The sequence below is a fragment of the Solanum dulcamara genome, chromosome 2 (assembly GCF_947179165.1).
Source record: "Solanum dulcamara chromosome 2, daSolDulc1.2, whole genome shotgun sequence".
NCBI classification, from domain to species: domain Eukaryota; kingdom Viridiplantae; phylum Streptophyta; class Magnoliopsida; order Solanales; family Solanaceae; genus Solanum; species Solanum dulcamara.
The window spans coordinates 82,203,597-82,225,452 of NC_077238.1; the positions used below are offsets into that span (position 1 = coordinate 82,203,597).

The 21,856-nt window shown below is 31.9% G+C and overlaps 3 protein-coding genes across 3 annotated transcripts; 1 reads left to right on the top strand and 2 right to left on the bottom strand.

The window, feature by feature from the left end:
• Nucleotides 1–479: 479 nt before the first annotated feature.
• LOC129881111 (60S ribosomal protein L38) lies at nt 480–2,759 on the top strand. Its single transcript, XM_055955462.1, has 3 exons — nt 480–585; nt 2,197–2,380; nt 2,523–2,759. The coding sequence occupies exons 1-3, from the start codon at nt 583–585 to the stop codon at nt 2,543–2,545; spliced, it is 210 nt and encodes a 69-aa protein (XP_055811437.1). The 5' UTR covers nt 480–582; the 3' UTR covers nt 2,546–2,759.
• Nucleotides 2,760–2,903: 144 nt separating this feature from the next.
• On the bottom strand, nt 2,904–7,678 carry LOC129881110 (uncharacterized). Its single transcript, XM_055955460.1, has 4 exons — nt 7,562–7,678; nt 6,707–7,203; nt 4,354–4,963; nt 2,904–3,499 (listed from the first exon to the last, which is right to left on the bottom strand). Exons 1-4 carry the CDS (start codon nt 7,652–7,654, stop codon nt 3,044–3,046), a joined length of 1,656 nt encoding a protein of 551 aa, XP_055811435.1. The 5' UTR covers nt 7,655–7,678; the 3' UTR covers nt 2,904–3,043.
• Nucleotides 7,679–16,682: 9,004 nt separating this feature from the next.
• LOC129878927 (protein FLOWERING LOCUS T-like) lies at nt 16,683–21,762 on the bottom strand. Its single transcript, XM_055953494.1, has 4 exons — nt 21,479–21,762; nt 18,236–18,297; nt 17,610–17,650; nt 16,683–17,316 (listed from the first exon to the last, which is right to left on the bottom strand). Exons 1-4 carry the CDS (start codon nt 21,674–21,676, stop codon nt 17,093–17,095), a joined length of 525 nt encoding a protein of 174 aa, XP_055809469.1. The 5' UTR covers nt 21,677–21,762; the 3' UTR covers nt 16,683–17,092.
• Between the last annotated feature and the right edge of the window lie 94 nt (nt 21,763–21,856).

Sequence of the window (21,856 nt, forward strand, 5' to 3'; positions counted from 1 at the left end):
CTAGGTATTTGAATTATATTTACTATTAGTTAAATTAGAAAAACAAAAGCGCCAAAGATTGTTATGGAATAGTGAGTACTCCTTCATCCTAAGTCATAGAATTTAGATTTGGGTTCAAGCTTTGTGCACGAACGTCAATTCAAATTAATCATCCCTCAAGTGATTGCTTTACGGGTTTAATTTTTTTTTTAAAAGAAAAAACAAAGTAAAAGTTGACATTGAAATTAAAAGAAATATTCGAAAGTCGATTTGTGTTTGTTCATTAATTTCACTCGAAAAAAATTGAAAATTTGGAAAATACTACTCAAATCTATATTTCGAGTTGAAGATAGAATATTCATTTACAAATAAAATTTTAAGTACGAAGTTGAAATAATGTTTAATAATATTTGTTTGTCTATTTTATTAAAAAAAAAGAAATTATACACACAATAAAAAAAAATTAAATAAAAAAATAAAAATTATAAGAGATTAGGGTTTTAGCAAAGCATATTTATACTCCCATCTTTCTCCTCACTTGTTTTCTCCATCTCTTTGAGCTCGCCGTCTTCTCCTCCTTAGCACTACTTTCCCTTCCCCAAAATGGTACATTTTCTCCTTTATTTTTCTAATTTTGATCTTAATATATAAATTCTTTGTAATATTTCTTTGTTTTACAAAAAAATTGAAGTTAGTTAGATCTGTATTATGTCATATTTAGTTAGATCTATATTATGTCATCTTTGTTTTTAATGATTCTGGATTGTAATGAATCTTTATTTTGTGGGTTCCTTCTATTTGGGGTTATTCTTGTTCCATTTTTTGGTTTATTCTAAGAAAAGGTAAATATTTAGACATGTTTTTTGGAGATAAAAATGAAGGGTTTTGAGGAATTAGTGTGAATGTTAGAGTTCTATCCTTTTATCTTTGGTGGGGTTGCTCCAAGATTCTATTTTGGGACAAATTTGGTTATTTTATTGGAAGTTTTAGTGTTGGAATCAATAGTTTTAGTTTCTTTGGTTTATAATATTTTGATTTGAAGTTTGAAGTTTCAAACTAAATACCATGATAGTTAGATCCGTATTATATTGTCTTTGTTTTGTGATTTCGACTTGTAATGAATCTTTATTTTGTGGGTTCTTTCTATTTGGAGTTTTTTTTTGTTGAAAAGGTAAAAACTTGGACATGTTTATTGAGATAAAAATAGTGTCTGTTGGAAGAAAGTGCTACAATGTCAAACTAGTACTCTAAATATTAGAGTTATTTTGGAGTATGTTTGGCCATTTTAATGGAAGCTTCAGTTTAGGAATCAGTAATTTGAAGTTTCGAACTCAATACCATGATAGTTGTTCTGTGCTATGTCCGTTTAACGATTCCGACTTGTAATGAATCTTGATTTTATGGGTTCCTTCTATTTTGGAACAAGTTTAGCCATTTTATAGGAAGTTTTAGTTTGTTGTTTTAGAAAAGAAAAAGGAAGAGATTTGAACATGTTTTAGACCTGCATAAGCTTGAATTGATTAGGGGTGGGGAGGTAACTGTTGATTGAGATACAGTTTGAGACTTCCGTGTCTTACTATGTTGGATTTTTTATAGAAGAAATGTTGGTATTTACCTGCTCTACTCTCTTTTTGGAATAAGCAAGTTTGTATGAAGTTTGATATTTGAAATCGAGAATCTCTTAAGATTGTTATTCAGAGGATGTATAGAGGAGAAACACTCTGTTATCTGCAATTGAGCAAACAAGTTCATGCTGTGGATGTGATTATTATTAGTTTGTCTGTTTGTGTTAGTTTGAGTTTTTAGTAATTTGTTTTGGGAATTTAGATGGTATAAATCCCCCAAACTAGTTGGGGTATATCTGTTCCGCTTTATCTCAATTTCATTCCAATACTCCATTCCAGTTTGTTGATGACTTTTCTTTAGTATTATTTTACCCACTTAGTTATATCCTCTGTAATATGTATATATGCATAAAGATCTTTCTGTTGCTTTTTTTGTTCCGTTCTTAGGTTGTAATTACGTTATTGATGTGATTCGTGTTTCTTGTTAATTTTCAGTTAAATGCTTAAATTTGATTGTTTTCGACAAATGTTCCATCAGGAGATTTGATTAGTTGGTACTGTATTTGGGCCTTGCTTGAATACTTTGTGATATGTTTTTGTTCATTTTTATCAAAATTGCTGTTATGAGTCTTTACTTTATATTTATTTGTAGCCGAAGCAAATCCATGAGATCAAGGATTTCCTTCTGACAGCCAGAAGGAAGGATGCCCGAACTGTCAAGATCAAGAAGAACAAGGATATGGTCAAGTTCAAGGTTCGCTGCTCCAAGTACCTCTACACACTGTGTGTGTCTGACTTTGAGAAGGCTGACAAGTTGAAGCAATCACTTCCTCCAGGTTTGCACTCTTTGACTTCTACTTTTTACCAATTACGGATATATTCTATGTCTTGGTTAATATTAAGCTCTCTGTCAGATGTCCGTCAATTCGGAACATTTTCTATTGAATTTAACTGTTTGCATTACATTTTCACTTGTAGGTTTGAGCGTGCAAGATCTGTGAAGAAGGATTTATGCATATCACAGAGTTTCTAGGCAATGGAGAATTTGAAAGAACTCATATCTTTGTGTTTTTTGCAATGTCTTGCCTTTTGGCATGTCTAAGATTTAAGCGTTTAGATGTTATTGATTATTGCATTACTTTTTACTCATATTGACACTAATGTTGAGTCTTAATGAATTTTGATTGTTAGAGCCAAAGTAATGTTTCATGCCTCGTTTGAGTATTTTTCACCATCTTTAAATTCTCTAAGAATTAGAAAATCTGAGTCATTATGTACTTGGTGGGGATGCATAAAATGGTCTCTCAGTGCCCAAAAGTTATTTGGTTCGATAACTGTGTTGATTGGAGGTAATAGGTATCTAATCGAAAGCAAACTGACTTGCACACCATTATTATGAATAGAAATGTTGGTATAAAGCAATGTGACACAAACATGTATATCTTTATTTATTCACAAATGATTTGCCAAAAGCTTCAAAGTGAGGCATCATTTGGCATTCAACATACACAGTAGGCAAAGAGTGAAGTTCCAGCAGTGTTGTTGGGATTAAAGACTCCTATACCAGATCTGTAACCATGGCCAACATAAAAGCAGCCATTGCTCACTGACATACCCCCATACACAGTTGCACCAGTCTCATTCGACCACAATATCTTCCCAGTTTTCGCGTCAATGGCGTAGATGGGGCCTCTCGGATTTTGTGAACCAGCTAACAGAACCCCATTTGCAACAGTTATAGGGTTTGATCTACCATTGTTTGGAACTGCAGTTGTCCATAGGATCTTGCCGGTTTGAGCATCCATCGCCACCCAGCCTCCACCTGTTGTAACGTTTGTCGATGGATACAATGTGTAGTTTAAGCTACCGGTGTTGGCAATGCCGGTATATACCCTCTTTGTGTCTGTGGCTGCTCCCCATGTACCTCCTCCTCCTATACCTCCAGGACCAGCCTCCTGCACACATCAACCTCATTTTCTTCAGTGTTACATTGTCCTATTTTAGAAACCAAAACGTTTGGTTCGCAATCAAGGAGGTAATCTAGTGGTCAATAAAGTTGGAAGAGAACCACAATGTCTAACTTAAGTTCAAATCTCAATGACAACATAAAATATTAGGTGATCCCTTTTCATCTGCATAAGATTAAGCAACAAAGTTACCCGATACTTATGTTGGTCGGAGATAGCAAGTATCAGGTGAAATAGTCTAGAAGTGTGCACGTTGGTTCTGGACAATACAACAACATATCTACTGTAATCTCACAAATGAATTTTGGGAGGGTAAAATATACGTACTCTTTCCCCTACCTTGTCATAAGGTAGAGAAACCGATTCTGATTGACCCTCACCTTGTGTAAGCATGTCACAAATCAAGTTCATAAAGCAAATACAACAGTGAAGAAGCCGTGTTGAAAATAATTAAGAAGAGAACAAACAATAAATAATACGATAATTGAAGCAAAGGAAACAATGTATACTGATAAGTAAACTAAACAGTACTCGACAACAACAGACAACCATCCTTCTACTTTAATTCTCGACCTCCATACCTTTTTATCTAGGTTCTGAACAACATCCTATGCTATAAGGTGGAATAATTGGGTATAGAAGGCACGAGAACAGTTGAGGTGCGAATAAACCGACTAAAATATCACCATCATTGAAATCAACTAAATATAGCGGGTCTGCCCTATATGAAATAGTCAAAGTATCACCATCATTGAAATCAACTAAATATAGCGGGTCTGCCCTATATGAAATATTCAAAGTACGCGCAAGCTGCTCGATAAAAAAAATGTTCTTTCACTTACAGTAGTCCAGAAGAGTTTGCCATTATCACGATTCAATGCCCAAGCAATTCCACTCTTCTGCACAGCTACAACAATGTCTACCTTCTTCTTTCCATTACCAACCACGCTAAGCATCATCGGAGCTTCCCCAAAATCATAATCCGGGTTCGGGCCAATCGGACAATTAGGGTTCGTCGAATTCGCGCACGCAACGAACCACACATCGTATCCTCCAAGCTGTTTGTACCATTCAATTTCACCGGAATCCAAATCCAATGCCAAAATCGAGTCGGAATGGTTCTCTGGCTCGATGCACTTATCGGGTTGGGTCGGATCCGTATGGTTCTGTTGATTCTGCTCCTTTTGGCAATCCTCAATGTGTTTAGGGACGGAATAGAGGTTTCCGGTAGCGATGTAGACGTGATTTCGCCGGGAATCGATTGAAGGGCTACTTCCCCATACGGCGGCGCCGGAGTAACCTCCGATTTTTCCGCCGTTCTCCGGCAGCATAAAGGTTTTCCAAATAATTTTCCCCGTTTCGATATCTAACTTGAGGAAGCTACCGCGAAAGTAACAACATTCATCGATTTCAGCACCTTCTTCTAGCGATGAAGTTCCGACGTAAAAAGCTCTGCAAATACATTTAAATTTGCATTATAAAAACCATATAATATAATATACAACACCACAATAATTTCATCAGTCGAGTATCAGGATGTTCCAACGTAATTTTACTAAATCATAGGAAAATCAAATATGAAAAAAATTAATACAGTACTGAAGTAGTAATGTTAAACATAATGGAGATATACAACAACACAATACTACTGTAATTTTACGAGTCGAGTATCAAAATGTACAAATATAATTTTAATGAGACTATTTTTGATAGATACTTAGCTCAACTAAAACATAAAAAGAAGTAGTAATGATGAAAATAATGAATAATAGAATAGTAACAACAATAAAGTATGTGAGTAACAAATTGATAAGATGAAAAAAAGAGAGTAACAAATTGATAAAGAAAACTAGACAATATTCAATTATTTACTAATTTTTTATTCTAATTATCAAACTTTATATTTTCTGATTTAAAATATTCGATATAATAATATTTTATTAGATACAATGTTTAATTTTAAAAAAAAATTCATGATCTAATCTCAATTAAATTCAATGGCTACATCATGGTTTCATTTGGCCTTTATTCGACTTTTCATATATACTAAACATATGTTAAATATTATACTTGCGTGAGAAATTTGAGGAATTGCACGTGTCTAACTTTGACATTTGGGAATTTGACTAAGAGCCCGTTTGGATGGATTTTAAAAAAAAATAACTTTTATGTATGAAGTGCTTTTAGAACTTTGAAGTGCTGAAAGTTATTTTTATAAATAAGCAGTTGAGTGTTTGGATAAAAGTGCTTAAATGAGGAAAATGATGTAAATTTTAGGGTTAAAAGAATAAAAAGGATAGTTTGAGAATTTAGTTAAAATATAAGGGATATAAAAGTAATTTTTATGGTCAAAGAAAATGACTTCAAGCACTTTGAAAAAAAAGTTAGGAATCCTAACTTTTCATTTTTGACTGACTTTAAGAACTTTATGGCTTAAAGTCAGCATTAGGAAAACACGTCCAAAAGCTAAAAAGGGGCTTTAAGTTGATTTTGACCAACTTAAAGCCCATCCAAACGGGCTCTAAATTAATAAAAAGACGTTTCTAATTTTAGCTTGTTATTATAGATAACTTATTTAATTTTTTAGATTATTAGTTCCACTTTTTTTTTTGGTTAATTATATGTGTTACCTTTTAATTAGGTAAAAGGATAATATATATGTAAAAAATTCTATATATACTATTAGTATACATAAGTTAAATTCTAGAGGTAATAATTGTAAAGGACTAAAGCGCTTTATCCCTCTCAATTGGATTGAATCTAGAATTTAAAAATTTTAATTCTAAACGTGTCATCAATTTCATATCTGATTTTAGTTATTTGATTTGCAATTAAATAGTTAATAAAATTACTATTATATGGTCAAATGCAAGAGTTAGAGTATGTTCATGCGAATCCATACCTAATATTATAGCTCCACCCTTGCCCCAGAGTGGAATATTCTAATGTAAATTTTTGCATTAGCTGATACTATTAAAAAATTACTAATTTTCGATAGATATCTTGTTAAAATTTAGTTCATCGATAAGAAAAAATTCATCGAAAACGTTACCGACAAGCTAAATTCTGATGAATTATCGAAAATTAGTGATTTTTTGAAAGTACGAACTCCAAAGTTGATACCGAACATATTAGATTGAATAAAAGAGGGTTAGGGATGAACTCCAAAGCTGATACCGAACATAGTAAACTTACCCCTTGTAGTATGTCCCAGACATAGTAACAACACTAGAAGGATGATCATCCAATGTTGTACTCCAAACAAGATCTCCATTACTTCTTTTCAATCCAAGAACCAAACTTGGTCCATAAACACCAACAATCACCAAATCCCTATCAAACACAATACTTGGTGTTGCCCTTGCCACTATACTTGTCACATTAGGCAATAAAGATGAATTAAAACTACCATTAATTCCAGTCAATTTTTGCAAACTTTTTTTCCAAACAACAACTCCATCTTCAGCTCTAACTGCATAAATATTTCCATTCCAACTCGGAAAATATAATATTCCATTGAATATTGCTGGAGTCGCCGTTATATCTTTTCCAGCTTTGAATTCCCATTTTAACCTCAGCTTTGAAGTAGTCATAGGGCTAATTTTCGTTTCTCCATAGGCAAATCTTTGATTGTACAAATCACCACCATGGTTTATCCAATTTTCTAATGTGTGATGCTTCCTGTTATGCCACTGTATATCAAATAAAATAAAAATAAGGAAAGTTATTTGTTATAATAGTTTCAAATTACACTTACAATGTAAGTTGTTTTAATAATGTGTCAAATCGTTATATTGTTCGTAACATCAGGTAATTACTACCCATAGAGGCCGATTTAGTATTTAAAATTTATGCTGATGGCTTCAATATAATAAATATAGCCAAAGATCCTTTAAGACTAAGTTATCTACAATTACATTATCGAGCGACAGATAAATAGAGATATTTATATCAGATGCCAACAAAATGATCAACCGAACATAAACTAGGGCTATTTCCTTCTAGTGAAGTTAAAGAGAAAAGATGTATAAAGAAAAAAATAATAATTACATTTTGATTAGAATTGGCACTAATTGAAAGCATTGAGAAAATCCACAATATAAATAGAAACATATTGTTGGAGCATAGATGGAGTATTGCCATGGGAAAAATAAATCAATATTGGTTCCCTCTAAAAGAGTTTATATTTGCTATATATAGAAATATAAGATCCTCAAGGGGTTTAATTTTTTTTTAAAATAAAATTCATGAGAGTTGACTTTTCACTTCATGTTCAATTTTTGATTAAGTTGTAGCATCTTGTAAGTCGTGTACAAATTAATCATATGTATGTTAGAATTAATTAAAAGGTTGCGTAGGCAAATTTTTACTAATAATTAATACTCTAATAATTTTATGCAATTAATTAACTAATTAAATTAACTAAATTAAATCTACTTGATATATTAACTGAACTTCGAGAATCAAACGATATGAACTTTGACTAATATTTTAAGATGCATTTTTAATCATATTAATATGAAAAAAGTTACAATTTATAGTACTTTTTATATAATTTTTGAATATTCAAAGTTTTATTTTAAGATATCGAATTAATATAATTTAATTTAACTTTAAAAATTAGTCAAATTGACTATCGAAAAATGCAATAAATAAAAAGGAACGAAGGGGTATGTTCTAATTAGAGGAAGAGAAAAGCTTCATTCAAAAGTCAACTCTAATTAATAGGTGGCTATTGTTGTCGTAATTAAATAAATAAAAGTATACCCTCTTTAATAATTTAAAATTTTCAAATATTGAGATGCCACATATTTTAATTTGATTGTGTTCCAAATGTTTCATCAGGAGATTTGATTAGTTGATGCTATTACTTTTTACTCACATTGACAGTAGTGTTTGAGCCTTAATGGTGCCAAATCATGAATTTTGATGCAATATCTTTTGAAGAAATATAGGGATCGTTTGGTTTAAAATCAGGATATCCCGTTATTTTAACTTGGATAACTTATTTCATTTTTTAAAGGGAATAAATATATATAAAGTTGATTGTTATGTTAAGTATATAACTTAGATAAGTTTTTGGTGGAATGACTTAGAAGATTTTTTCTACTTGTCCTGAATCGTTATTTCGGCTCTGTTTTGTCAACTAAATACTTAAATCCTTTGAAACTCAGTATTTTATAAGACACTTAAAGACGTAAGTGTATCGCAATTTATGCGTAAGACAATGTCAATTATATTTTTAATATATGATTTCGATTAATACTAAGACTAAGAATTATAAACGAACAAGTAAGAAGTCATATAAAGGTAGATTTTTAATCAATATGACACCTCTATGCATTTATTCAATTTCATTGACTCAATTAGATTAGTCTCTGTTTATTGAGCTATCTTTAATCATATGTGATAAAAACGTATTTTTTTGAATTTATTTATACCAAATGGGAAATAAAAAAATAAAAAAATAGAAGAGATCTCATCTATTTCAACTCTACATAAGTGAATAATAAATGGCAAATTGTGTAGAGTAATTGGTCAAACATTATTTAGTCAAAAACATAATAAAACCATTATTATAACCAAAATAATTTTTAGCGGCAATAAATATACACATTAATAAAGATTGTTAAAGTCTTTACCGGCATTAGTTAATTATAATTGAATCTAATGTATTTATAGGCTTTAGGGACATTTACAAAGAATGCTAATTGCCGCTAAAAATACATATTTAAGGGTAATTAAATTATTACAGTTAATTAATTATCACTAAAGATATTTTTGATGCCGTGAATCAATATGCAAAATCAAGTGACTATTTGTGATATCCTATTGTTGCTTCTGTTACAATTTATAAAAACATGAGTATATGATTAATTAAAACATGGAAGTCTTATTAATGCAACATTAAAAACGCAAAATACTAGCAAGAAAATAATTAGATCTTTAAACATTTTTTTCTTTAATTTTGACCAAGTCTCTAAATTCCCCCTCTAATAATTGATATACATTAAGTTTCATTTATATTATTCTAAAATACTCCCTCTCCCCACACGTATTTCAATTTATGTGACATAGATTTGACTCGACAAGAAATTTAGGAGATTTTTGAAACGTGTTATCTTAAATATGCTATAACATGTATGTGTCTATAAGTCTTTAATTTGGAACCTATGATCTTAAATATGTCAAAATTAAAATTTGTTTCTTATTAGCGGCAAAATAAAAATATTAAAATTAAACATTTTTATCATGATTCAACCCACCGGGCCATGCGGCACCCATTCTATGATCTAAGTAGGAGAACCCTTCACTCCCTTATATGAAAAGCATTGTGGAATTTATAACAAATTTGAGTATTTAAAGCCAGAAAATTGCTAATAAGCATGTAGTAATCCAGTTTATACAAAATAACACTTAAACCCCCACACATACTAATCTAAAATAGGTATAAGAACTTCTAAGAGTACAATATATAAATAAAATAATGACACAGCTCCCACCATAATGAAGGAAAATAGAGGCTGTTGGAAAGTCTTCGTCTTCGTTTCCACCTAAGAGGTATCACTGACCCTGCAACCAGACTATACCAAGTGGCATAGCAAGAGTAGTACCAGTACAAACAACACATATTGGTAGGTATCATCGATCAATCTGATACCCACCGCATAATATATGAACAGAAAAAAAGAGAGATCATAATAATTAAACTTTATAAGGTTGTCCACCCAAACCTGCTAGTAAACTCCTTGCTCTCACTCTTATAGCCTTCACCGCTCTACTAACCACGGGTTCACTACCAACTCTAGGTTACGAACTTGAGACCTGTGGGTTATGGGACCACCATACTACTGCTCACTTCATCCTAACAATTTCCAACCAACAACCTTAGCCACTCAATGGTTCCAAACAACTATCACTGATCTTGACCCAGTTGTCTTACAATACCAGGTCCTAGCCATCCCATAACCACACCTCATAACTAACTCCGAATTCTAGGTAACCACTACTACTACCAACGATTCCCTGCCAACAAGCAACCTCCACCCCTAACCTGAAATTATAGAATATCACATATTTCACATTGAGGCCTAACAAAGTCCACCATCTTCCCCACGGATAAGGCTATACAGACTCGCAGTTCTTTACTAATGACATACCAGAATCAACAGGGTTCTTTTATAAGTCTTTTCCCTAGCTCATTAACGTCTACCTTCACTATTACACAGTTTACAAATATCATCCAATCCTCTCATGGGACCATTCACACACACATTCTTGGCCCTCTCAAGGGACCCAACTCAGCCATATATGTGTCGAAATGTGACACTCTATCCAAGAATATGTCGGAACGTGATAACCCGATCCAATTATGTAAATCAACCACAAATTACCCACAACTATCCACATTATATCACCAAGAACAGATTTATCACAAAACAGGCCAGCAAGTGATCATTTCACTTATACGATAGTATACTTTCCTATTCACGTACGCACGTGCATACAATGAAGCAATTTAACAAGTACATGAAACACATACGAAAACCAAACCATCCTAAATTGCTAATCCCTAAGGCTTATCAACAATATCCACGTATTTTCTATCAATGTACATACAACTATGACATTAACAACTTCACCTAACTAAATGCAATAATATCACAACTAATATCTCCCAAAATCATTACACAACTTTCTTATCCAGGTCACTTTAAGTTAGACCACTAATGACACCCGAATTTCTGCCCACTACCCATGATACATAGCTTAGTTATACGATTTCTTATTAAATTTCCTTCTATAGTATGTAATGGGTATAAATTTACTACTCAGATAAGAGAAGCCTAGCCTACATGGGCGCCAAGCGGCAGTGGAGAGATAACACGACTCCAATTCCTTGGTTTCGGATATCTAATAGGCAATATAGGCATGAATTCTGTCGGTTGAAGCCCTTCCAGTGCTGAGGTTCCTTCCCTTTCTCTTCCTAAATCAGGAGCAGCCTTTGGAGGGTTTTTGCAGTAACCCTCGCCTCTAACTTACCCTCTGAAGAAGTCGGAAAATAAGAAAATCGCGACTTAAGTTCTGTTCCACGTTCTCCCGCTCCGGTAGCTAGTATCCCGTTGGAGCGGCGCCCCATGGCGGATCCTCCCTCTCTGGCGGGATTGTGGGACCCAGTTGAGTTAGTTTTCTTGTGATTTCTTCTAGTCATAATTAACGATGATTTGAGTCGTTATAGTTTTCAAGTATAAATATGTGTCATTTTTTTTTACAGCAAACTAATTAACTATCTAGCTAGCTTTCTAAAAGCAAAAATATAATCAATAAAAAAAAGAAAATCATTTAAGATAATTATACATGATTCTTGGACAAGAAGAATCAACGTAACTATAAAATGCATCGTTAAATCTGTCATTAAATAACTCATAGCTAACAAAATTTTCTTGATAAGACATTTATAATTCGTTGTTTAATAGAATTAACAATAGTTTTTTATTATTTAGTGATAAAAGCTACCCATCACTATATTTTTCTTTTGTGAATTTCAACAAAAAAAAGAAAAACTAAGAAAGGAATAATTTGAATAAAATCGATCGAGTGTGTGTAATTGCAAAAGAATGTGTAAAAGATAAAAAAGCTATTGATAAAAAGATTCATGCATCTATTTTGCAACTTTTATGGTAAGAGCAATTTTTTTCTTCATAAGGCCAGAACTTAAAAAGAAATTGAGAAAGATCATTGCATTAGCCATTATATCCAAGTTCCAATTGCTTCCATCTCTCTTTCAATTGATGCATACAAGAGCTTAAATTTTTTCAATTAAAAAGAAAAAAAGAAAAAGAGAAATAAGCTACTAAAGAATTCCAAACAGATGGTTTGGAAGGCGTATTCAAAAAGACCATAAAGAAGATCAATAATTTACTTTTTTTTATTAATAATTTGATCACAAAATTAATAAATAGTTTATTTAGCACAAGAGAGATTTCTTTTTTTGACGAAGGATGTATAAATTTTCTTTTCAATTGTATTAAGAGTGTGCAAATTTAAACATAAACTCATTATAACTACTCTAAAATTTTAACCTATGGACCACCCTTTGCCTAAAGTTTGGTCCTTATAGCCGGTCAATTAATCAAATATAAAATTCTTCGTCATAAAAATAGCTTCCTTAACATTTGAGAAATTTGGATTAGTGCAAATACTTGGAGCCCTCTATCCAAACGTTATTGAAATCTTCAAAAAATGCATATCTCAAGAAAACATAAGAAAAATTTATCATATTTAACTGATCACATTAAGAAGGAGAAACAGATAAAGAATAAAGTTATCTTTTGAAAAAAGGTCAGCAACTTATTTGTAAATGGAACTACACTAACATATGCTATCAGAAGAGATAGCACCAAACTTCAATCTCAGAATTTTATATTAAAAAAAACACAATAAGTAGGAAACTAAAAAAGTACAAATTGATAAATTAAAAGTTAAACTATATATAATAACATATAAGTTATACTAACAAAGAGGGGGAAAAAATCTTACCATCAGAACAAAATCAAAACTATATTAAAAACAAACTCAAAAACTATGTCTTTTTCTAGTTTTTTGCAGAAGAATGCACTCGTTAAAATTTTTAGATGAAGGGAGATAAAATTTTTAGATAGGGCTGAAGAATATGGGTTTATTGGGTGTTGATTTGAATGCTTGAAGTTTAACGTTTCTTCTTTTGAAAAGCAGAAGCCAAGTAGTGTAGATTCAGTGATAGACGAAAAAGGTATGTACACCACTTTAAACTTGAGAAAAATAACTCTTAAGTCCAAAGTTCCACCTCAAACAAAAAAGTCCACACACAGTTTTCTTGAAGTACCTCTTCTTAAATTTATTTCTTTAGTCACGTACTACGAGCTATTGAAAAAAGGTTTAATCTCAGACGAATCTATCGGAAATTGATTTGTTTGTCCTATTCTGATGGATTTTTCGTCAAAAAAACCCTTAACTATTGCGCGTCATCCGCCTAAACGGGGAGAGGATTTTCCTAAAACAAAGATAGGCGTGTCAGGAAACAATGTAAAGTCACCCCTATTTCGTTGTTCAGGGAGCTGTTGACTAATGACCTAAAAAATGCGTGACGTTTGGGAAGCATGAGCAATCCTTCGCGCACGAGATAGCAATGACAGGAGATTGATTGGTCGGGGTCGAGTGATCTCAGGGGTTTAGGGGTGCTTCTCCTGCTGCGACTACCCTCTTTTATTTGAAAGATAAAGGCCCACCAGAGAGTGACAATTGCTTTCATGAATGAACAAGCTAAATTCCGAGGTAATAAATCTATTGATTAGTATTCTTTTTTTTTTCTTCTCTATTTTTTCTCAAAATAAGGAAAAAAGAAAATATTCCTTGCTTTCATTCTGCACTCCACTCGAATCACTGACTGAATCAGAAATTTATTAAAGTAGATTCAAAAAATAATAGTAGAATGTCACAATATTACGATTTGAATACCTTTTATCATACACTAGAATCCGTTAACAAGATTCAACAATATATATATATATATATATATATATATATTCATCTGCGATCCATTGAAAACATACATATTGCTTGAGGTATTTTGCTTAATATCATAAATAAATATCACGTAGTATATTTAGTTGTTCAAGAAAAAATTAATCATCACATAACTAATATGACATTTTGTTGACTTTATTAAACTATGTTTTATATTTATTATTTTTTAATAAACACAATAAAATATTAAAACGACAATTCTTAGTTCAGCCACTGTTCGAGACACCCTATCCACCCCCACCCACCTAAGGAATCATTCTGCTCATAAAATTGTGTGAAAAGTTATAGGACAATAGAAGGACCATCCAATATAATGATTCCTTAAATGGAATAAAAAAACAAATTCAGTTATATATATATATATATATAAAAAAAAAATCGTTTTTATATTATTGACTCATGACATAATATTTCGATGAAAGACAATCATGCTTTATAAAATAATTTAACAAATTTGTTTTTTATTCCATTTAAGAAATCATTATATTGGATGGTCCTACTATTGTCCTATAACTTTTCACACAATTTTATGAGCAGAATGATTCCTTAGGTGGGTGTGTTGGGGGGGGGGGGTCTTGAGACAATGGCAAAGCTAAGAATTGTCCTTTTAAATTTTTTTACGTTTATTAAAAAATAAAAATATAAAATATAGTTTAATAAAGTCAATAAAATGTCATATTAATTATGCGATGATTAATTTTTTCTTGAACAACTAAATATACTACATGATATTTATTTATGATATATTAATCAAAATACCCCTAGTACTATGTATGTTTTCAATGGACAACATATGAATATTTTTATTTTGGTGAGTGCTCTTTCTTTACATAAATAATCGCTTTCGTGAATATTTTTGATTTCATAAATAGATAATGTATTATTTTTCAGATTATTATTATTATTATTATTATTATTATTATTATTATTATTGGTAAATAGTTATTTTAATTTATTTATTTTCAGATTATTAATTGTGCATATTGTGGATAGTTACATGTAGTATCTTTTATCATGAGCAGTAGTCTAAATATTCTTTTATATATTTTTTTATTTTCAAATTACTATGCCCAACCACTTATTATTATGGACAATTACTTGTAATTATCTTTTATAAGTGATCTAATATATAGTAGTATACAAATTCTTTTACGCTATTATTTTGAGACTATTAATCCTCTTTATTATAAAAATTACTCATAGTTATCTTTTATAGATGACTAATCTAAAAGTTTTTTTTATGCTATCAGTATATAAAAATTAAGAATTATGATCCAAGCACATGATACATATTATTCGTTTTGGTCCTATAGTCCCCACAAGTTTATCCCTTGATGGGGTAAACCATCATCGAGGCACCCATATGAACTTGTGCTATATATTATAAGCCCTTTACTTTTATCTGTTATTCCCAATATAGAATTCGCTTAAGATGTTATGTGCACCCTTCTTCAGAAGCTTGTCAGTCTAGAATCTAGATAGAGTCAGAGTCAAAATTTCAACTTTATGATTTTTTAATTTTGGAACGACGATTTCAAACTAGCTAGGTTCTACATCTAATATGTACATATTTAATAAATTTCTTAATACAAATATACTATTTAAGCATTGAACTTAGATATTAATGAATGCTATAGAAGAGTACCTATCGGGACAATACCCTTACCTATCTATTAACAACAAATAAATCTGCGTAAGGAAAATTAGTAATGTATTAAGAGAAATTAGTACAAGAAGTTGTGGATACACGCCTTGAAAATGAAATATTAGAAGTTGTGCTATGTTCCTGCTTTTAATATATATATTTCGACGAACTTAGCTGGCTTTTACCTCCTCCGAGCCCAAGAGTTTGTCGGTCTTTCTCTTTGATCCGCTCTCATTAGCCCGTCCTTAGTGATGGGTGTAACCTTGATTAAACCAACAAAATTCCAGCAGTCACAAACAAGAAAAGTTATGTCCATGGACCAAATTGGTTCAAAGATATTCAAATAATCCATATGAATATTATAGAGTTTTTTTGAGAAAAATTCGTATTCATGGACCAAATTGAAATATAATCTTCTCATTCTTCACAAGTAACACAAAATTCTCATTCCAAGCTTTTTAACTTGGACAAAAATATTGTTCTCATACTTTTTTGACCAAAAGGATTCTCCATTATAAATTAGCATATATATATATATACTATATATATGTCTATATCATGAACAACTTTTCATCACATTAATGGCCCAATAATATATTTTGGGAATCTTATTCAATTAGGAAGAAAGAACACTTAGCTTATGATTAAGATCCATGATGGATATACTAGCTAGGTCTTGTCTTACTAGAATTATTCCCATCTTCAAAAAGAGATTTTTCGACAAATAAAATTCTGTTGAATTTTCAAATAATAATTCATAAAAAATGAAGATTTATCAAAATACCAATAAAAAAATTTGGTATTGGTGGTAACCATTGGTAATATGAATTTCTGATGAAAAGTCTGTCGAGAATATATAACTGTGACGTTCGTGTACAATTTGATGGAAAGTTATTATTGCAAGACATACAATCATCATATTCTAACCAATATATACTAATCATAACATCATAGGAAACCCTTAGAACATTTGGACCACAAGCATCTAGGGATTTATACATAGAAAAGTTAGTCACTAATAGAAAAATCAGAATATATTTCCATATATAATATGGAATGAAAGTCCATCGGAAATAGTTGTGTGACGAATACAATTCGACGAAAAGTTATTATTACAAAGCCATATAATTATAATATATTATAATTATAACATGAGGGTAATAACCCCTTTATTAGTACTAGACATCAAGCATCTAGGTTTTACATAAAAATAATTGTCACTAATCTGATTTTCTTCAAGCAAAGTCCGCGCATATCTTTTTGCAACATTTTTTCAATTTGATGTCTTTCCTGAGTCCTGTAACTTCACTAAGATGTTGCGATGATATATATTAATAAGTCTTTATTCTACTAAATATTTAAAATATCTCTTATGCGCGGCGTCCTCCAGTACCACTCTCCCTATGGCAATTGAAGTAAACTGATGCAACAGGCAATCCAAGATTGTAAAGCTCAGCAAAGTCTCTTGTGTTGAAATTTTGACGCCAACCCGGGGCATACACTGTTTCACGTCCCAATTGTCTAAATAACACGAAAACAAATCGATGAATTCCCATCGAAGGCGTTGGATTCTCGTAGCATATGACTTCATTTCCTGGAGTAAAGTAAAAAATCGAATAGTTAATGACCATATATAATATAATATCTAAAAGATTTTTGAAACTTGTGGTTGAATTTTCTAGCCAGATTAATGACCATATATGTGTGTATAGAGTTTAACCTGGACATTAGTTATCATATACTACATGATGTCAATACATAGAACTTTGTGTGAAATATGATGTCAATACATAGAACTTTGTGTGAAATGACAAACTAATGCAAAATGGATTTTAGTAAAATTGAAAGTAACAATTAAATATGATCTATAATTATAAAAGGATTTACCAAAGTTTGTATCCATTGTTGCTGGGATATCTGTGACCAGCCTAGAAAAAATTATTACACAAGTGTTAGAACGTCAACAACAATATATTCAGTGTAGTTTTATAAGTGGGGTTTTGTCAGAGTGACATGTGTATGCAGATCCTATACCTATCTTGTGAAAATAGAGAGGTTGTTTCTGGTAGATTCTCTGTTCAACGCATTTCAAAACTTGTATGAAACGGGAATACAATAATGAAGAAGACATGATGAAAATAATGGAGAAAAGAGCAGTAACAACAATAAACAATATGATAACTAAAGCAAAAGAAAATAACAAGTAATAATAATAAAAAAAGATAATTAAATAGTATGAGTAACAATAATAATAGTAATAGTAATAATAATAATAATAATTATTATAAATATTGATAAGGAAAACTAGACATTATGACACTTTATTTTCGGGTAACAATATATATATATGTCTCACTTGCATTATGAAAGCAATAGGATTTTCAGTACACACGACATTATGATTTTTATGTTATCAATTATGGGTTTTCGCTTGCATTATGAGCAAATAGAGATCGTCTATTTATCAAAAAGAATTTTCACATGTTTGATCTAATCAGATCTACAATACTAACCAGTGTAGATACTCTCTCAAGTAAGGGTTGCTTGGGCTTGGAGCATCAGGATCCACCATAATCTTCGTAAACAAAAATGAGCACAAAAGAATCTCAAATGTCATCAAAACATTAAGAAAAATAAAAGAAACTAAACACTATTGTACATGTTTATACTCCCTCCAATTCATTTTATGTGGCGGTCGATTCAAACTACGAATAATTAGTGACGGATTTAGAATTTTTAATAAAAAAACTTTGAAGAAATTCAAAAATATCATGCTTGTGACCATTTGAATACAATAGTACTCTTCTCCTACGTCAAGGTGATTCAAAAATTTATATATGCATTAAAAAATCCGTTTAATTCTATCATGCTTGTGCATATAGTATAACTTTCTGACAATGGGGATTCATGAAACTATTGTTATCATAGAAAAACCTCTCCGGTTATTCAAGTAGTAATAGGTGTTAGATCATTACATGATGTGGCATTAGCACTGTTTTGTAAGCTATGGTGGAACTTTAGGACAAAACCTTCCCTGTGGAGAGATTTTATGACCAACAAATATTGTAAGAAAGAGCATGCTACAGTGGTGCAATGGAAACAGGGGTCACAGACTTGGAAAAGAATGCTAGAAGCCAGGGACCTAATAGAACACCAAATCTGGTGGCAAGTGAGGAAAGGAGATTCACTTTTCTGGCTAGACAATTGGACTGGATTGGGAGCTTTATACTATGTAAATCCAGGGAATACTTATGATGCAAGTATTCAAAATGTTAGTGAAATGATAGTACAGGGGAGGTGGAATAGAGAAAAACTTAGGGAAGTACTTGATAAAGATATTGTTGATCACATAATAGACAATATAACCATACCCAAGGAAGAAAGAGACTTTGATAGACCATGGTAGATTCTAGACACAAGTGGAGAATTTACAATTAAATCAACTTGGGATTTTATTAGGCAAAGGGGACCAAAACTGGACATTTACAGGTTCATGTGGATAAAGGGTTTGCCTTTTAAAATTTCCTTCTTCATGTGGAGATGTTGGAAATACAAAATTCCTACAGATGATGTCTTAAAGAAGATGAACTTTATTCTGGTGTCAAAGTGTTGGTGTTGTATAAATCCTAGAGAAGAGACTATACATCATATTTTCTTAACATCTGATACAGCTAAAAGGACTTGGTCCTTTTTCTGTAAGGCTGCAGGAATAAGGATGGAGGGGGTACAACTGCAACAGCTAATTGTGAAATGGTGGATGGCACCAGTTACTAACAGACTGAAACAGGTTTATGCTGCAGTGCCATCAATTATAATGTGGGAACTTTGGAAGAGAAGGAATGGTATCAAGCATGGACATAGAAAGATTAATAGTTCAGTTATTTATCTAGTCGTAGTTTCTATCCAAAGACTAGTACAATATAGAAACCCCTCAATTAGAACTATCCCTCCTGGATGGAAAAATCTGATCCAAATGTTAGAGGGAGGCAAGGCAAGAGTGAAGGTAACAAAAGTTAGATGGAATCTACCTCCACATGGGTGGTATGCTTGCAACACAGATGATGCATCCAGAGGCAACCCAGGGAGGAGTGCCTATGGTTTCTGTGTGAGAGATGCAGAAGGGAACTTAATATATGCTAAGAGTGAGGAAATTGGCTATGCCACCAGTATAGAAGCAGAAATTGTGGCTCTTTTGGAAGCCTTGAAGTACTGTAAACAACAGGGACTAAATAACATCATTTTCCAGACAGATTCCCAAGCTATTCAAAGAATTTTGAACTGAGAATGGAAACCTCCATGGAATATTGCAAGTTGGGTAGATGAGGTGGAGGAATACAAGAGAATTTTGGATGTCATTTTCAAACATACCCTAAGGGAAGCAAATAAACTGGCAGATATTTTAGCAAATTATGCCCTAGATGAGGGTCCCCTGCAGGCTTATTTGTTTGAGGAGTTGAATGTACAGATGCGAAGAATCCTAAATAGTGATAAGAGTCAAATTCCGTATCTAAGAATTAAGAAATGTTGAAGGAAAGGGAGGAAAAAGGAAATGGGAAACTGGAGACACAGAAAAGGAGAATGAGTTTGATGTCTTTACTAATTGTTTGGTCATTTTGCAGGTCTACAAACTACACTCATTTGAATCAAAGGCAAATAAGGCATATCACAAATCTCACAACTTTCAGAAAACACACAAAAGCAACAAGATCAACAGAGGAGTACGATACACACCAAAAACAAACTATACCAAATGAGAATCAGAAGAAACCATCAAATCACTGAGTTTCTTCATCATCTTCAACAATAAGGGGAGAAGAGCACAAAAACAGAAAAAGAAAGAAGACAAGGAAAGGTCCACCCTCAAAATAAAATTCGAGGCAACAAACACACATGCAGAGCAATCGGATGTGAATCAGAAAGAATCCATCAAATCAAATGGTCTCCTCATCATCTTCAACACTAAGAGGAGAAGAGCACAAATTATTCAAGGCAACAAACACACATACAGAGCAAACAAGCTGGTGTGAATCAGAAGGAAACCATCATAGCAACATATTTTGGCCTCTTCATCATCTTCACAAGAACAACAAGAATGGCAAAGAAGATCGAAGAAGAAGACGAAAATGGTCATCTTCTGACTATTCAAGGCAACAAACACACGTACAGAGCAAACAAACTGGTGTGAATCAGAAGGAAACCATCATAGCAACATATTTTGGCCTCTTCATCATCTTCACAAGAACAGCAAGAATGGCAAAGAAGATCGAAGAAGAAGAAAGACACAGTAATTAGGGCTCAAAAGGGAAAGTGTGTGTAGGGTAAATGGTACCCAAAACTACTATATTTACCTTTTTTACAAATGAATAAAAAAGAAAATAATATTTACCATAAAAAAAAAATCAAAAAAAAAAAAAGTAGTAATAGTGTCATATAAAATAAAACAATGTGATTGAGTATAAAAAATACTACAAGGGATGATAGCTAATCATTCAAAAACATTTAAAAGAGAACTTGAAATTAAATTAAAGAGTAACATAAGCGATAATAGTTAATAATTCAAAACATTAGAAAATAAGAGAACTTGAAATCATCGTGATCAGAGAAAAAACTATATATGTGACTCTCTAGATAGTTCTACAAGAAACAATAGTCCATAATTCAAAACATCAAACCTCTTTGACTCTCCAAATAGTACATAATAATAATGTCATAAAATAAAACATAGTGGATCGACGAGCCGGGTGAGCATAATTTACCAGAGTGTAAAAATTGCGAAGATCGTCCCCTCCAATATGAACCCGAGGTTGTGTAACAACTTGAGAAGGTTTCCACACACATGCATTGTTCACTTCTTTATTATTGTAAACAACTCTAAGATCAACAGACCTAGTGAATGGATCTAAAACATCACCTATCACACGACCAACTATCAATGGATCAACAGATCTTGGCATGATAATATAAAATATAATATAAAGTTTTATTGTTATATTATGACTATATACTAAAATATTTTAGTATTTTCTTTCTTTCAATGTTACTGCAATGATATTTTATCAAAAGGAGGAGCTAGGTATGTCTATTTATATGAGTAGTAGTACTATATTGATGGTGTAAAGAATCCATAACCTTTT

Bases quoted from the DNA above. Each gene is read 5' to 3' on its own strand.
- LOC129878927 (XM_055953494.1), bottom strand. From the start codon at position 21,676: ATGCCAAGATCTGTTGATCCATTGATAGTTGGTCGTGTGATAGGTGAT. The intron at 18,298-21,478 runs GTAAATTATGCT...TTGTTTACGAAG, and splicing joins TTCGCAATTTTTACACTCTG to ATTATGGTGGATCCTGATGC. The intron at 17,651-18,235 runs GTTAGTATTGTA...AATTTTTTCTAG, and splicing joins TTGAGAGAGTATCTACACTG to GCTGGTCACAGATATCCCAG.
- LOC129881111 (XM_055955462.1), top strand. The intron at 2,381-2,522 runs GTTTGCACTCTT...TTTCACTTGTAG, and splicing joins GAAGCAATCACTTCCTCCAG to GTTTGAGCGTGCAAGATCTG.
- LOC129881110 (XM_055955460.1), bottom strand. From the start codon at position 7,654: ATGGCAATACTCCATCTATGCTCCAACAATATGTTTCTATTTATATTG. The intron at 4,964-6,706 runs GTAAGTTTACTA...ATGTATTTGCAG, and splicing joins TCTGGGACATACTACAAGGG to AGCTTTTTACGTCGGAACTT. The intron at 3,500-4,353 runs GTAAGTGAAAGA...TGATGTGTGCAG, and splicing joins GCAAACTCTTCTGGACTACT to GAGGCTGGTCCTGGAGGTAT.